This window comes from Phascolarctos cinereus, unplaced genomic scaffold (assembly GCF_003287225.1).
Source record: "Phascolarctos cinereus isolate Bilbo 61053 unplaced genomic scaffold, phaCin_HiC Scaffold_726;HRSCAF=1367, whole genome shotgun sequence".
NCBI classification, from domain to species: domain Eukaryota; kingdom Metazoa; phylum Chordata; class Mammalia; order Diprotodontia; family Phascolarctidae; genus Phascolarctos; species Phascolarctos cinereus.
This window is the reverse complement of record NW_027556098.1, coordinates 341270832-341287524: the sequence shown is the minus strand read 5'-3', so window position 1 is coordinate 341287524 and position 16693 is coordinate 341270832. Positions and strand designations below refer to the sequence as shown.

At 41.1% G+C, this 16693-nt stretch overlaps 1 protein-coding gene across 1 annotated transcript in view; it reads left to right on the top strand.

Moving 5' to 3' along the window:
• TMEM272 (transmembrane protein 272) overlaps positions 1 to 16288 on the top strand; it is a 40836-nt gene extending 24548 nt beyond the window's left edge. The window contains exons 4-5 of the mRNA XM_078156973.1: positions 853 to 935; positions 14992 to 16288. Of these exons, the coding sequence (XP_078013099.1) occupies positions 853 to 935; positions 14992 to 15354 (446 nt within the window). The 3' untranslated portion in view covers positions 15355 to 16288. The remainder of the gene's footprint in view (positions 1 to 852; positions 936 to 14991) is intronic.
• The last annotated feature ends 405 nt before the right edge of the window (positions 16289 to 16693 follow it).

Below are 16693 nucleotides of genomic sequence, written 5' to 3'. Positions count from 1 at the left end.
GAATACTAAGGGGTAATCTACAGGCGTCCCAAGGCAGTTCTGTCTCAGAGGTTTGACTTGAACTCAGGACTTCTAGTCTCAAGGTCAGTTCTCACTACATCATACTGTGTTACCTCCATATCTTTCAGTTTCCTTGGGCTATTTAAAGAAATCCTACGGCGAATCCTTTCATAAAGTCAATAGTTCTAATGATGACCTCCATACGTTGGATTTGCTTAAAGCAGTTCTTCATCCTTTTTAACTAACAGCCAGGTAAAACACTCTGCAGGACTAATTAAGCTGTTCTGTCCAAGTGAACTGTCCCCTCAATCTATGGACGATTCACACTCGGGCTACAGCACTATCCTTGGCACCCATGGCTTGTTGTAGAATGACTAGTTGAAGAAGAAAAGATCCACATTCAATCAAGCAATTAGCATTTCTTAAGCACCTACTATGTGCTTTTATTAAGCACCTACTATGAAGCATTTATTAAGCATTATATGAGCTAGTCATTGTGCTAGGTGCTAGACATTCAAAGACAAAAATGAAACTGCCTGCCCTCAAGGAGCTTCCACTCTTCCATACATATACACATATATACACATTGTACAAAATATATAAGGTGTATTTTTTGTGGGAGAGGCTCTACTAGCAGCATCTTTCCCCCCATCCCCCTACCCCCCCCACTCCCTATCCCATTCAGTTTATACATTGAAGGTATAAAGCAGATGGTCTGTTTGGTGAAGGATGTGACCCTTGCCTGGCACCTGACTGGTATACACATCCCTAATTCTTCTTGTAACAAGGCTTCCTGCTTTATGATGCTACTCTCTATCCTTGCACATTTTCTGTATCCTTTCCCATGTCTAGGAATGAAGTTTTTGGAGGACTGCCCCATCGAGCCACTCATTCCCTTATACTTGTTAGTGGGCGGAATCATCGGCAGTCTGAAGGTAACGTCTATTTTTGTATATTAACCTTTGCTTGAAAAAAACCTAAACTGAGGAGACCCCCTAAAATCTCTTTTAAGTGTTTGCTGCTCACAGAGGAGTGTGAACAACTTTTTTTTTTTTACTGGAAAGCCTTCGGTTAGCAGAGAAATGTCATTAAAACAGCAGTTGTAATCACTGCGGTCTGAATACCAGGATGGAGTGGAGATACTGATTTTTCCAGGCAGGAGCTGGAATCTGCTATCAGGGCTTCGCTAAACCGATTCTCCCACGCAGCAGATGATGTCACCCTCTTGGTCTGATGGCTGCTAGAGATACTGAGAGCTGATTAGGCCTTGAGAGGATGGAAGGCAGCCAATAGAGGTACATGTTATTCACATATATCTAGAGCTGATCTTTTCCCCCCCTCTTCTTAAGGGAAAATAATCTTCATTTTTGTGGATGAGAGAGTTTACAGTTTACTCTAGCTGGGTCTACTCTATCTCATGGACCAGCACAGGTCTCACAAGCTGTAGCTATCAGCTAAATCCTAAATTCTGCCTGACTGCACATTTTATGTGCTCGAGGAACCCAGCAAAGTATAGGAGGATTCAGTCTTTGGGTACCAAAGGGTACTCTTGAGTTTTTACTTCCATTTACTTCCATGCCAGGGTTTGGCTCTCTGGTTCCCCCTGCTGGTCATCACTGTTACCACCCCTCTCAGCTTCCAGTTTTGCCCTTCCCTGCTTCCTCTAAAATCAGCACAGAAACCTTCTGTTTTGGGGGCTTTTGTTTTATTTTTAGGGATTTTTTCAAAAAGATGATGTTTTACTTTTAATTATTACAGAGAAACAGAAAGAAGTTGAAAATGATAATGTCAAAAACATAAAATTGTAAGAAATTTTAGAAACTCATTCAGATGCTCCAGTTATAAATGTACAGGGAAGGAAGCTCTGATTGTTTGCAGTGAAATACAAGAACACAAATTTAGAGCTATAGAGAACTTAGAGATTAGGGGGTCTTACCCTTTTTGTGTCATCGAACCCTTTGACCATCTGGTACATTGAGGGTACCCCCTACCCACTTTTTCTCCATTGAAAAACGTGCATTCTTTACTGAGAAAATGGAGGCCATTTAACATGAACTTTCTCATCTCCATATCTTCATCTCAGAATTCCTTTTTCTCTCTTTTTTCCAAGTCTATAACAAAAAGGCAGCGCTTCTCCTTGCCAAGGGTGACCCTGCTATGTGCATGCTTGAACCCATCCCTTGGCATCCTCTCTAGCAGATGGCGACTTGTTCTTTTCTCTCTGTGTCTAGTTCTCTGACTCTTTCTATGCCCATGGACCTTCTTTTCTTAAGAATAATTTATTTGAGTGCATAAAGCAATATACATAGGATTACAAAGGAATCCAATTATATTGAAATACAGTTACAAAGGAATCCAATTATATTGAAATATAGTTATCAGAATTTTTAAAAAGTTAGGAAACCAATTACATTGTAATAGTCATCAGAATATTAAGAAAGTTTTTAAAAATGGAAACGTAGCTATCAGAATGTTTAAAAAGTTAGGAAACCAATTATGTTGAAATACAGAATATATTAAAAAGTCAGGAAATCAATTATATTGAAATACAGTTATCAGAATATTTTTTAAAAGTCCATGGACCCCAGATTAAGAATCCCTGATACAGTCCAACCCCTTCATTTTACAGACAAGGAGAAAGTGACTATCATTGTCTCTGTGGTTTCTCTCTGTTTCTCTGTCTCTCTCTGTCTTTCTGTCTCTGTGCATCTCTTTCTGCCTCTATCTTTCTATCTCTGTCTCCCTGTTTCTGTGTCAATGTCTCTCTCTGTTTCTCTGTCTTTTTGTCTCTCTGTGTCTCTCTGTGTGTCTGTTTCTCTGTTTCAGTATGACTCTACATCAATCACCTCTCTTTCAGATGGGTAGCATGCTTCAGCCCAAGTTGCATGCTTCCTCAGTAACTTCATCAATTCTCAGGAGTGTAACTGTCATCTATGCAGATTACTCACAGAGCTATATATCCAGCCTCAGTTTCTCTCATGTGCTTCAGTTCCACCCCATTGTCTATTCAACATTTCAGGTTGTATATACCAAGGACACAGGTCAAGCCTACCATAAGGAAAACATAATTCATTATCTTTCTTTCCAAACCCACTCTTCTGCCAGATTTCCAGATTTCTGTCAAAGGTGCCCCTATCTTCCAGTCTTCCAATTTTGTACCCTTGGTGTTATTGTAAGATCGCAGGAGGATACATTTAGAGGTGAAAGGGGATTTACAGGTTCAAATTCAACCCCCACATTTTACAGATGTAGACAATATAGCACAGCAAGTAAGCACTCGAGGCAGGATTTGAACTCAGGTGCTTGCTGCCTCCAGGTCCAATAGTCTCTCTACTATACCATCTCATCACCTCCTATACTATCCTTGATGCCTCATTCTACCTCACCATACTTGTCTGGTTGAGTTGTCAAATCTCACTGTTTCCAGCTCTGCAACCTTTCTTCTGACCTCTTTACTCATATAGCTGCCATCTTAGTTCAGGCTCTAATTGCCTCTCATCTAGACTATCGCAATGTCCCTCTACTTTGTTGTTCCTGCTGCTGCTGCTGTCACTGCTGCTGGACAGCTAGGTGGCTCAGAGGATAGAGTGCATAGACGCATAGAGTGCTGGGCCTGTAGTCAGGAAGACTCATGTTCCTGAGTTCAAATCTGGCCTCAGACACTTATTAGCTATGTGACTCTGGGCCAGTCACTCAATCCTGTTTGCCTCAGTTTCCTCATCTGTAAAATGATGTGGAGAAAGAAATGCCAAACTACTCCATTATCTCTGCCAAGAAAACCTCACATGGGGTCATGAAGAGTTGAACACAACTGAAATGACTCAACAACAAAAACATCAAAGGTATAGTTGATCTCACTACCTCAAGCCCCTCCCTGCTTCAATTCATTCTCCCCACTGCTGCCAAAGTGATTTTCCTTCAGTGAAGATGCCACCATGTCACTCCCCTACTCAAGAAATTCTAGTGGTGTTTTATTGCCTCTAGGACTAAATATAAACTCCTCTGCTTAATTTTTAAAGACATTTAGGTACCCCAGTGGATAGAGAGCCCTGGGCCTGGAGTCAGGAAGACTTGAGTTCAAATCCAGTTTCAGACACTTATGAGCTGTGTGACCCTGGGCAAGTCACTTACCTTTATTTGTCTCAGTTTTCTCAACTGTAAAATGGGGATAATAACAGCACCTACCTCTCAAGGTTGTTGCAGCGGTCAAATGAGATCATATTTGTAAAGTGCTTAGCACAGTGCCTGGCACGTAACAGGTTCTATATAAATGCTTATTCCCTTCCCCTCTACTCTTAAGCCCTTCACAATCTTGTCCCAACATATCCTTCCAGCCTCATTTATATATCACTCCCCTTCCCACACTCCATGGTTCAGCCAAACAGGCCTGATCTCTGTTCCTTACCCATAGAGCTCTCCTGTCTCAATGTCTTTGCCTTGATAGCCTCCATGCCAGGAATGCACTGCCTCCTTACCTCTACCCCCACAGAATGCTTCATTTCCATCAAGATGCAGCTCAGGCGCTACCTTCTACACATAGTCTTTCTGTTCCCCACAAATTGCTGGTACCCTTCCCGCACACCATCTTGTATTTATCTTGTTTACACTTATTCTATGTTTCTATAGTTATGTCTATATACATGATATATATGTTTCCATGTCTATAGCTATACTTATATGGCCATATCTATCGATATCTATCTATCCATCTTTCTATCTATACAACTATATCTATCTATCATACCTATCTATCCATCTATCTCTATCTATCTGTCTGTCTGTCAATCTATCTATCCATATCATCTCCTTAGATAGAATGTAAACTCCTTGAGAGTAGGGATTGTGTCTTTTTTTGCTTGGTATCCCCAGTGCCTAGAACATAGCAGGTCTTTAATAAGTACTTCTTGATTGAATGACACTTTCCCTGATGAGTGATAATTTTCCTGCTCACTCGTTCAGTTCTTGAGAAGACTCAGGCAGCCAATTGAAAGAGGCCACTCCCACCCATACTTGGGGGGGGGATGGTTGCAGAGGCCTCCATGTTTTTTTGTTTGTTTGTTTTTTGTTCTACTTTTAAAGAAAATGTCATTGATGCCTTTTGTTTTTGTATCACAAGTCATTTCTTAATAATTCACCTTTCTCCTCCTCTACCCATTTAACAAAACCTCTCAATACATTGACTACATCTAATAGCATATTCAATATCCCATGCCCATTATCCATCTCCCCAATGAAAGGAGGAATATTTATCTCCTCATCTCTTCTCCAGGGGAAAAGATTGGTTGTTGTAATTACACAAAGCATTAAATTTTCAATTGTTTTTGTCATTGTTGTTGTTCTGTTTTCTTGGTTCTACTTACCCCATTCTGCATTTGTTCAGACAAATATTCCAATGTTTCTTTGCATTCCTAATCATCATTTTTACAAGGCAATAATATTCCATTACATTTATGTGCCACAATTACTTAGCCATCCTCATTCAACGGACATGTACTTTTTATCTACTTCTTTGCTACCCACGAAGAGTAGTGCTATGAATATCTTGGTATATATGATTCTTTCTTTCTATCCTTGATCTCTTTAGCATAAGCCTAACAGTAACATCTCTTGGTAAAAGGGTATGAACATTTAAAAGTCAGCTTTTTACATAATTCAAAATTGTTTTACAGAATAGTTGGAACCATAACTCCACAAACGTATTATTGTGCCTGTCTTTTCAGTCTCTCCAACACTGACTTCGATCTTTAGTCATCTTTGCCAATTTGCTGAGTGTAAGGTGAAACCTCAGATTTGTTTTGACTTGTATTTCTCTTATTATTAGTGATATGGAACAATTTTTACATGCTTTATAATAGTTTGCAGTTCTTTTGAGTTTTGAGTTCTGTTTCTCCATATTCTTTGACCACTTATCTAGTAAGGAGTGGATCTCAGTCACATATTTGTGTGATTTCCCATTTATTTAGACATCAGACCTTCATTAGAAATATGAGATGCCAAAGATTTCCCCCCCAGTTGAGTTACCCTTTATATTTGATGCATTGATTCTGTTTTCTCTATTTCACTTAAAGTCTTGTATGCTTCTGTTCTTTACTGTGTTATGATTTTAGTTAGGAAAACATTTATTTAGAAGACATATGTATATACATATATATGAAATAACCACACATTACACCATTTGAAGCTGTCTCCATTTATATCATTAATAGTCAACATGCATATTATCCCTTCGGTTATACTTTTTTCCTTCTATCACTTCATAGAAGTTTTTGCATGTTCTCTGAATTCTTCATCTATGGCTATGTTACATCTTTATATCGATACCTACATATCTTTATATATACACACATCTCTTTCTCTATGTGTGTGTATCGAGAGATCTAGATAGACAGAAACATGGATACATAGCTTTTGCTTGTGTTGGAAATGCCCGAAGTCTAGTTCTTCATTACCTTTGCTTAAGGCTGAGGGGGGCCCTTCAGAAGCTATCCCTTTTGTCTGTAGATAGGCTTCTGCAGGGTCCAGAGGCCTCCATGTTAATATTATATTACAAAGACCCTGTTGCTTCACTGCCCACTATGAGACACAATTTATTATCAAAATATTTATTATTCTCCAGTTCTATCTTGAATGCTGGTGGTGCCCAGGTGCCCCTAAGGCCCTTATTAGAATGCAGCCTTACCTAAAACAGAGTCCTATGGCCAGAAGTCCTGAAAAGCATTCCATAAAGAGGATAATGAGCACAGAGGAAGTCATTAACTTTGGTGCTAAGCCACCTGACTGCTGAGTTGAACTTTTTCCTTCAGAGATGTTAGAATCTGGGCAGTCTATTCTTTTTTAATAACAGAAAACTTTTCCTCTAGGAAAGAAACCAGAGAAACTGGAGTCATTTCCTTTAATGAACAGCCTGGGACCCTAATAAACAATAGTGATGTTTTCCTGCCTAGCTAAAACCATGCAATAGCAAATTAAATTTTGATCCTCATCACCACAAGGTAATTCAGAAGAAGCCAATAATCATTAGCTCCAATAAGGAGTAAAATTTTAAGATGCACCAAATATAGAATTCTATTAGCAATAATAACATTTAATATTAAGTACCATCAAAAGAATGCATTTGTATTCCCAGTATCTCTGTGAAGTGGGGTATTAATCCCATCATGCCATTTTATTGATGGGAAAATGGAGGAAGGATGAATTTGCTTAGTCTAGAGTCACGGAATAAAATATTGCTTGGACCTTGTTATTATCAGCATATCATATCATATCAGCATATCAAGCAATAAATCATCAGTGAGCATCTATCAGGGGCCTACTATTGTGCCAGGCACTGCATTAGGCACTGGTAATAAAAGATATGCTCTCATGGACTCTGTTCTACCTCCTCTTAGAGTTCGCCTCTTAGAGGACTTAGAGATGTAAGATTGGTACAAAAAAATGTGAAAGGTAAACAAAGTTTTGTTTTGTTTTTTTCCTAGTGGTTGCAAAAGGTGGAAGAAGGTATGCTCCATTTAACATTTTAGGGGTGTTTTAGAGAAAGGACTAAAACTAAGGCCTCAATTGGCTTCTTCTTTGACATGGTGGCTTAATGGAGTTTTGCAGGGTTTTTAAGAGGTAAAGTGGCTAGAGAATTGGCTGGCAAAGCCGTCCAAGACTTGGATTTGAGTCCTGGCCCTGATACATACTGGCCGTGTGACCCAGAGCCAAGCTGTGTAACTTCAGAGGGTTCCAAGTTTAAATTGCAGAGAATGGACCGACCTGCATGGGTGGAGGGAATTTCCTCAGTCCTAGAAAGAGAATTGTTTGGGAATGGGGAAAATAGGTGGAAAATCCATGCCTCCTCAACTAGAGAAAACCTTATAACCCTCAAAAAGCTATGGGTGGTTGTAGCAATGTCCTGTAACAACAAACATCATGGCAGAGGTTTAAGGATAAATTAGACACACCAAGAAAAGGCAGCTTCAGGATTTTCCAAGGGCCCCTACCCCTACCCTCAGGGCCTGGTGGAGAGCTACCCATACCTTGGAGGGCTTCAGGAGGACTCCTGGAAGGTGGGGCAAGGAAGTGAAAGCAGCAAGCATTTATTAAGTGCCTACTATACACCACGCTCTGTGCTAAGTGCTGTAGAAATATTATCCCATTTGATCCTCACAACAATCCTGGGTGGTAGGTGCTATTATTATCCTCATTTTACAGTTGAAGAAGGCAGACAGAGGTTAAGTGGCTTACCCAGAGCCACACAGCTAATAAATGTCTAAGGCTGAATTTGAATTTAGATCTTCCTGACTCCAGGCCCAACACTCTTATCTGTCGACTTTTTTCTTCAATTGAGAGCTGTGAGCCTTTGCCACATATGACCTGCAAGTTTGAGCCCTGGATTCTGTATCTCCTTGTGGGAGACTACATCCCAGAATTTGGGGGGTGGGGAGGATGTTTTGTACCCATGACTTTAAGAATATGCCCACTCTTCTCAGGGATGGTTCATTGCAGAGGAGAGAATATGCCCCTAGTCTGGGGTCATGTTTTTGTCCTTTGTTCCTTGCCATACCTTCTTGGTAAATGTCCTTTTATAAAATGATAACAACAGCAACGATATAGTGTAACCGGGGCATGCCCTTGAGGGGCCTTTGGAGTATGTCCAAATTACCTAAGCTGGAAGTCTCTGCATCCCCCGCCACACAGATGGGATTCGCGTTTTATTGGCTGCCCGCATCTTTAGAACTATTGATTGAGGGGATCTCTTTTTTTCCGTCACTCTTCACAGTCTAGCTCAGTTCCCATAGAGCACAGTCCTAGTTCAAAGTTCAAAACCAGCCCGGGACTTAAGTCCCAGCACCCGGGCTTCTCAGGGCTTCCGTGCCAGGCTGGCTGTCTGTGCCAACCTACCTACAAGCCTGGCTCTAAGGTCACGAAGGCCCTAACCTCCAGTACCTGAAACTGAGGAGGACAAACAACACAGACCAGAAACAGAAACAAACCCATTTCTCAGAGAGGGGGTAAAAGAGAGAGAGTAAAAGAGAGAGATCAGGGCAAAGAATGTCTTCTCTTCTCACCTATTCAGTATTTGGGAAGATTTAGGCAGCCACTCAAAGGAGGCCACTCCCACTCTTTGGAGAGGGTGGGTAAGGTGGACACAGACGCCTCCATATTCAGCATCCTAGACATGGTCCCAAGGCCCCTCAAGGACATTTCCATTTTAGGCAACACCAGCATTTATATATAGTGCTTTTAAGGTATGAAAAAGTGCTTTTCAGGAGTTATCTCTTTTGATCCTCCCAATGACCCTGTGAAGTAAATGCTATTATTCCTGTTTTGTAGATGAAGAAACTGAGATTGAGAGGTCAAGTGAACTGCCCAGGATCACACAACTAATAAGTATTTGGAACAGAATTTGAATTCAAATCTTCTTGACTTTAAGTTGAACACTATTCACTGAGCCACCTAGCTCTCAATTATGAAGTCAATATCAACTGGCTAATTGATAATGGGAGATATCAGCTGGTTAATTGATATCAGGGCATATCAGATAAGGGCTTGAGAGTGATAATGTTAAAAATAACCCCAATCTCTTGGGGCTGCTATGTAAAGTTAACTATTATTAGTATTATAGCTAACATTATTATTTTTATTGTTATTTTTTATTATTATTGTTACCTTACAGGTGGGGAAATAGCCCATTTGTAGCCGGCCTGGATCAGGAACCTGAGTCTCCTAACTCCTCTTCCCAATAGATTGATAAATTGATTAGCTCATATCCTCAAAATCAATACATTCTATATCCATGAGACACAATATTGCTTAAATGATTTTTTAGAGAAAGAAAATTACTTGGTAAGAAATCAAAGGTTAGGGGGCGGCTAGGTGGCACCGTGGATAGAGCACTGGCCCTGAAGTCAGGAGGACCTGAGTTCAAATCCAGCCTCAGACCAAACACTTGATACTTACTAGCTGTGTGACTCTGGGCTAGTCACTTAACCCCAATTGCAAAAAAAAACCCCAAAAACCCAAAACCCCCAAAAAACCCCAAGGTTAGTAAGTAAAAAAATAAGTTGAGGCATTCACAAAGAGGCAGACTGTGAAATGCTAAGGATAAGAAAACATCTCAAAGGGATCCCGGCTGTTCTATCATGGCAGTGACTGTCTCCTTGATAGGCATCACTCCTTGAATATTCTGAATGGAAAAATGGCAGGACCTTGTAAATTGCTTGTGCCTGCCCTTGGGGTGGCTTAGCAAAGCCAGAGAAAATGCTTCTGTGTTGAAAAGAGAGAGAAGCACTTAGAGCCTTGGCTTGTTATCTGACAGCCCTGAAAGGAAATCCAGGCGTATTCAGGATGGCGGGCAGTGCTTTCTCTGACCAGCCATGTTTTCTCCGGCCACTCCAGCTGCGGGGCTCAGCCAATAGCCAGGACATGGTGCAGCCACTGGGGGGCAACAGGATTCTGCCTTGGAGAAGACAGCTGATGTCACAAGTAGCACATGAGCACATTAATCCCTTCCTGCTCTGACCCTTACGGTACATTTTTAGCAAACTCTCCCAAGAGCAGGACCTGTGAAATGTGAGAAATGTACAAATAAGGAAACTAAGGAACAAAACCTGGTTTTAAGAGAAATCTCTAGCAAGGACATCCTCTAGGTTAGAGTCATGCTTAGAAGTCCAGGTTTATCCTATTTTTTCTACTTAATCCCATATTCATCCTGAATTTTCCAGCTCTGAGCCAAACAGCAAGCTGCCTCCTTGAATTGCAGAGGAAAGAAAACCCTCCCATCTCCCTTCTCTCCTTCTCCCTCTCCTCCTGTCCCCTCCCTTCCTGGATTTTCCTACAGCTGGCAGCCTGCAGAGCATTAGTTCCCATAATTTTTTTTCTAATACTTTTAAAAACAGCCTAGGAAAGTGTCAGCAGTAAGGCACAGGGACTCCTCTTAGGAAAGTCAAGAGGTAAACCACCATTATCAGCTGGTGGCACAGTAAATAGAGCACTGGGCCTAGAGTTGGGAAGACCTGAGTTCAAATGTGACTTGGACACTTGCTAATCTGACTCTGGGTAGATCACTTAATCTCAGTCTCTTCAACTGTAATATGGGGATAATAATAAGATGTACCACCCAGGGTTGTTTTAGGAATCAAATGAGATGATATTTGTACAAAGCACTTAGCACACAGTAGGTGCTAAGTTTCTTTACCAAAACGTCTGAGACAGCACACCGTTGGCCCCTGCCATCCCAATTATATAAATCCATTTTTATAGTCTGCTTGGTTGCAGGAAGAATGCTGGATTATAGCCAAAGGAAAGATGAATTCAAATCAGGTCACTTTTCTTGGCCTCAATTTCCTATTTTGTAAAATAAAAGAGTAGGAGTAGATGACCTCTAGGATTCCTTCCATCTCTGGCCTATGATCCTATTCTGGCTAACTTCTTAGAAGGAGGATTTGTATTGAGGATATGGAAGTGCTAGCTTCCAAAGCTTTCTGGTTGGATAAGGGCCAGTTAATAGAGTACTGTCCGTACTCTGACTCATTCACAATGGAAATGCTGCACATTTCTTAGTGAAATGCTACACATTCCTCAGCCATCATTCCATATTAAATTATCCTCTTTGTCCCTCATCCCCTCTCCTCTCCCTACCCTCAGGGACATTCCTCATTTAAAAACTAAACAACAGCTAGCCATCAAACTCTGTGGTTCCATCTGGCATGACTGAACAGCACCTCACTCATCTGGGAAGAGACGAGCCCTGAATTCTGACATTCCTCTCTCTTCTGCTTAAGGTTTGCTGTGCTCCAGTCTCTTGGATTCCAACCAGTACAACATCTTTTCTATGCCATTTTAGGAGGGAGATTCTTCATTCAAATTTAGGTCTTTAAACAGTGTAATGACCTGTTCTTAATATTTAAAAACACACACATCCTACTTCTGGAATGCAGATGGTCTGACAAATTAGGGCAGGGTGGGAGCAGAGATGAAGGTAGGCCTAAATTCTTCACCCAAAGGGATCCATATCAGGGGGGTTTAGTTTGGTTTAGTTTTTTTTTTAATTATACTTTATTTTTTCCAGTTACCAAGCATTCTTTTTTTTTCTCCCTCCAACCTCCTGACCCTTGCAACAACAATGCACAGTTAAACAAAATGAATTCACATGTGGGCTATAGTCTCATTCTGCATATTTAGTCCATTATCTGTCCGTCAGAATGAGGATAACATTCTTCTTCATTAAAGATCCCCTGGAATTTTGATCACTGTGCTGATAAGAGTTATGTCTTTCAATTTATATTTACTTATTTTTTTTTAAGACTAGGTTTCCCTATCTTCCCCAGGCTGTAAGTATAAGCACCTCACAGGTGCAATTCCACTGTCCACTGGCATGACAGCTTGGATCTGAAGCTGAGTCAGTCCAAAACTCCTTAGGCAACCAGGTAGCCTCTGCAGTCCTGATATTGGTCCTGTACTCAGTTCAGACACCGGATCAACATTAGCCCTACTGAAGTTCAGAACTCCTGAGCTCAGGAAAGCCACCAGCCCTAGCATGGTGGTTCCATGTCATTGTAGTTTTCATTATTCTTCTGGCTCTCCCTTCTAAGTTTAGTTTTAACCACTTGTTCAGGAGAAAGTAGCAGCACTGAATTCTGGCCCCTAAGGGCTCATAAGAAACGTACTTTAGTTGCTGAGTATAAGGTGGAGCAAAGCTGGGCATATGCTTTCCAACAGCCAATTCCCAATTTGGTACAAATCATCAGCAGGGGAAATTACCAAGACAATGATAGGCAGGAGGAAAGTCAGATGCCAATGATGGTTTCCATCAGGGCCGGCTTTATGTGATTTGAGATGTCCGCAAAAGGCTGTTTATGCCCCCCTCCCCAGTGTTTATTTCTGCCTTTTGTTGAATCTGAAATTTTAGTTATTTGTCAATAGAAGAGAGTTAAGGCATCAAGGACCCTTGTTACTATGGGAAAAGAAGGCTATCATTAGCACCTTGGCTTGAATTAATTTATCAGATTAGCAGAGAACAGAACTCCAAGGGCAGGGGTAGGGAATCTGTGACCTCAAGGCCACATGTGGCCCTCTAAGTTCTCAAGTGCCACACTTGAGGACCCTGAGGGCCACATGTGGCCTCAAGGCTGCTGCAGAATCCCTGCCCCTGCCCAAGGGAATGGACCGAGGATGGGTCATTTTTGATGGAAGCAAAAAATGTCAGACACTTAAAGGGGTGAGATGGCCCTCCCAGACCTTTCCTCAAGGTGGTACCCCAACTAGAACTGGCTGTTTTCAGTTCCCTTCCCTACTGCTCCCCTCTTCTCTGCTAGCCTAATCTCACCCTTTCTACCCTCTCCGCTGAGCAGCCTTATTCTCCTGTTAGGGATAAGCAAAGCTTCCATTAGTGGGATAGGACAGTGGAATAATATAGGCTGCTAGGGGCTCTACACCCTTGGGTGTAGAGATATGGGGTATGATCTGGGATATGATCCCGGCTTAAGATCCGAAAGGTCCCAGCTTCAAATCCGAGACGAGCCTTTTAACCCTACTTATTCATCCCTCCCTCACTCAAAATAAGGTCAATTGCAACTCATGTCATTATCTCCCCGATGTCAGGGTCCTCTTTGAGAATGAAGGACAAACACAACAGCAAGAACATTGAACTTGGAATCAAGAAGACCCGAGTTTTAATCCTGGCAGGGTAACCATGGACAAATCACTTTACTTTTCTCTCAGTCCCTTCATTTCCTCATCTGTAAAATGGGAATAATAATGGCTCTCACCTCATAGGGTTGTGGTAAGGCTGTGCAGATGAGATAATACATGTATAAAGTGTTTTGCAAACCTTAAAGCACCATAGAAATGTTAGTTATTTATAGTGTGAATAGTGTGGCAGGGGCAGGAGAAACACTGGACTCATTAAAACTGCTCTGAATGCTCTGTACTTGAGTAACACACACACACACACACACACACACACACACACATATTTGTGAAGGGAAGCCTTTACAGGGAAAACAAAGTAGCTGTTTCATGACAGGCTGGAATTACAGGACCTCCTATTTCTGTCACACTTAACCCTGGTGTGATACGCTCAGATGTCCTCACTAAGAGCAGCTGGAATGCTTTCTACCTGTTTGGAATCTTACTGGAGATTGCTGCATGTTTAGAGTAACAAGGAGAGTGGGAAGGTGAGGGTGGGAATGAACCCACTCCTCCGTCCTTCTTCTGGCCCTACAAATGGAGGAGGGAGTGAGAAGAGGAAGGATGGCCCAAAAGATAAGCTAAAGCCTCTCATTTTGCATAATACCATGGGTGTGCTGGTAAATGTTTAACAACCAGCCCTCCAGGAAAAAAAAATAGCCTCAGCACACTTTTAAGTTTAATTTGCATTATTAATATTTTCTCCAACTTTCTTAAAACTCCACAATCAACAAAACAACAAATGAAGCCATGATTTGCATTGTTTATTAATTTCTGAAGTGGGAAAATTTAGTAATCCCAGTTTGAGCTGACTTCAGCCCAGCAAAATACCTTTTTTTCTGACAGTATTCCTATGAGACGATAGCTTGGGAAATAGATATTATAATCCATGTTTTAAAGAAAGAGGTGAAATGATTTCTATAGTCAATCAATAAATTAACAAGGATTCATTAAGTTCCCATTGTGCACTGGGCACTGGGGATGCAAATAAAAGAGATAGCGCCTGCCTTCCAGGACCTTACATTCTGCTAAAGGGAATAGGAAGGAAGTTGACCCTTACCAGATTTGAACTCAAGTCCTCCTGACTCCAGAGTCGGTGCTCCGTCCACTTCGCCACCCGATACAAATTTATTTTTAAAAAACACGAGGGAGTTGGGTCCAGCTCTTCATCCATGATCTCGTAACTAGGTGAACTCTAAAGTTTCCCCCCCACCCCACCGCCTTCCATCTCTAATGATCTATGGCATTCTCTTCCTCTCTTTCTCCTCCTCCTCCCCATTCCCTTCTCTGCCTGCCTGGGCCCCTCTATCCATGTCACAGGTTTCCCTTCTGCTCTATGACTCCACCAAGATGAGGCAGCTGCTCTCCAAGTCTGTTGTGATCGGTGATGACGATGATGATGAATACCCCTGGAGACAGAATGCTCATAAATACTATATCCACCTCATCCTCAGCCTCTTCCTCTTCATCTGGTTCATACTGGGCAACTATTGGGTCTTTTCCATCTACCTGCCCAATTTTATTCCTCCTTTCCACCAGCCTCAGGATTATTGCGATAAAACCCTGTACCTCTTTGCCGTGAGTGTCCTGGGGATAAGTCACTCAGTGCTATTCTTGCTTGTCTTCTGTAGCTGTTGCATATATATTGTTTCCAGGCAAAGGTATACTGGTGAGGAAGACTAGCATCAAACAGACCCCATTTCAAGAGGAAGGCAATAACCACACTCATTCAGAAAAACAATGAAGAAACCACAAAAATGCCCTCCTGGATACCTTCCAACAGAGTGGGGGATCTTAACCTGGGGTTTGTGAACCTGTTTTTAAAAATATTTTGATATCTCTATGTCAATATCATTGGTTTCTTTTGCAATCCTACATCTTTTATTTTATGCATTTAAAAATATTATTCAAAAGGGTGTCCATAAGCTTTACTAAATTTTGGAAGGGGCCCATGATTAAAAAAAAAATTTAGAACCTCTGTTCTAGATATTCATATACTTTGGTAGGGAACCCTGCTTTCTTGCTCTCACCTGCCACCTTTTACATTCAGAATTTTACCCATAAAGAATTGTTTAGTTTTTTCTTGAGGTAGGGATAGAGAGAAGGGGAAATGGGGAAAGACTTTTCGTAAATAGTATTTACTTTGGCTGTGAGGTTCAAATGAGAAAATGTATATAATGCACTTTGCAGTCTTTAAAATTCCATAGAAATGCTTGTTAGTATTATTATATCATTCTCATATTTTATTATTACTCTTATTAGCAACCAAATCTATTCAATGTCAGTCACTGTAACCACTCACTGTTACAAGAACCAAGGCCTGAAAGGCTATTTTAAAATGCCTAGTGGACCTGATATCTGTGCTTTGGGATACAAAGGCTGCTCTCTTAATGAATCCAGCCATCCTTTGGAAGAAGAGAAAAGCAGCCATCAGGTTTGTTCTGACACTATCCGACCCCATGGAAGCTGGCCAGGGTCTATGTTAAAGGTCCCTTTTTAGAAAGGAAGCATATTGATATTCCAGCCCAGGACAGGATGATGTCATGTACGTGGGGTACATTAGCTTGGTGCTAACAGATGAAAGCCAACTGGCCAATAAACATTTATTAAACACTTAGTGTGTATCAAGAACTTTTTAAAGCACTGGGACACCAAGAAAAACAAAAATATGGTCCCTGCCCTCAAGAAGCTCACATTCTAATGGAGGCGGGTTATTACCAATAGAACGGTTCCCTTTTGGAGTATAGTAGCCATGTGATATTGCAAAGCTATTGTTTCAGCTTTCAGTTTATACTTCTCCCTGTCCTCCAGGCCTTGTCCAGTATTTATTTGATGGAAATGTAGACGATGGTGTCAAACTCAACTAGAAATATATATATTTATTTATTTATTTATTTATGCATATGCATGTATCCATATCTATGGATATGGATATGGATATATGAGTATCCCTGTGGGTGCATATTGACTTAGAAAACCACATATTGATATTGTCTGTTTTAGTGCATCTTTATTTTCCCAA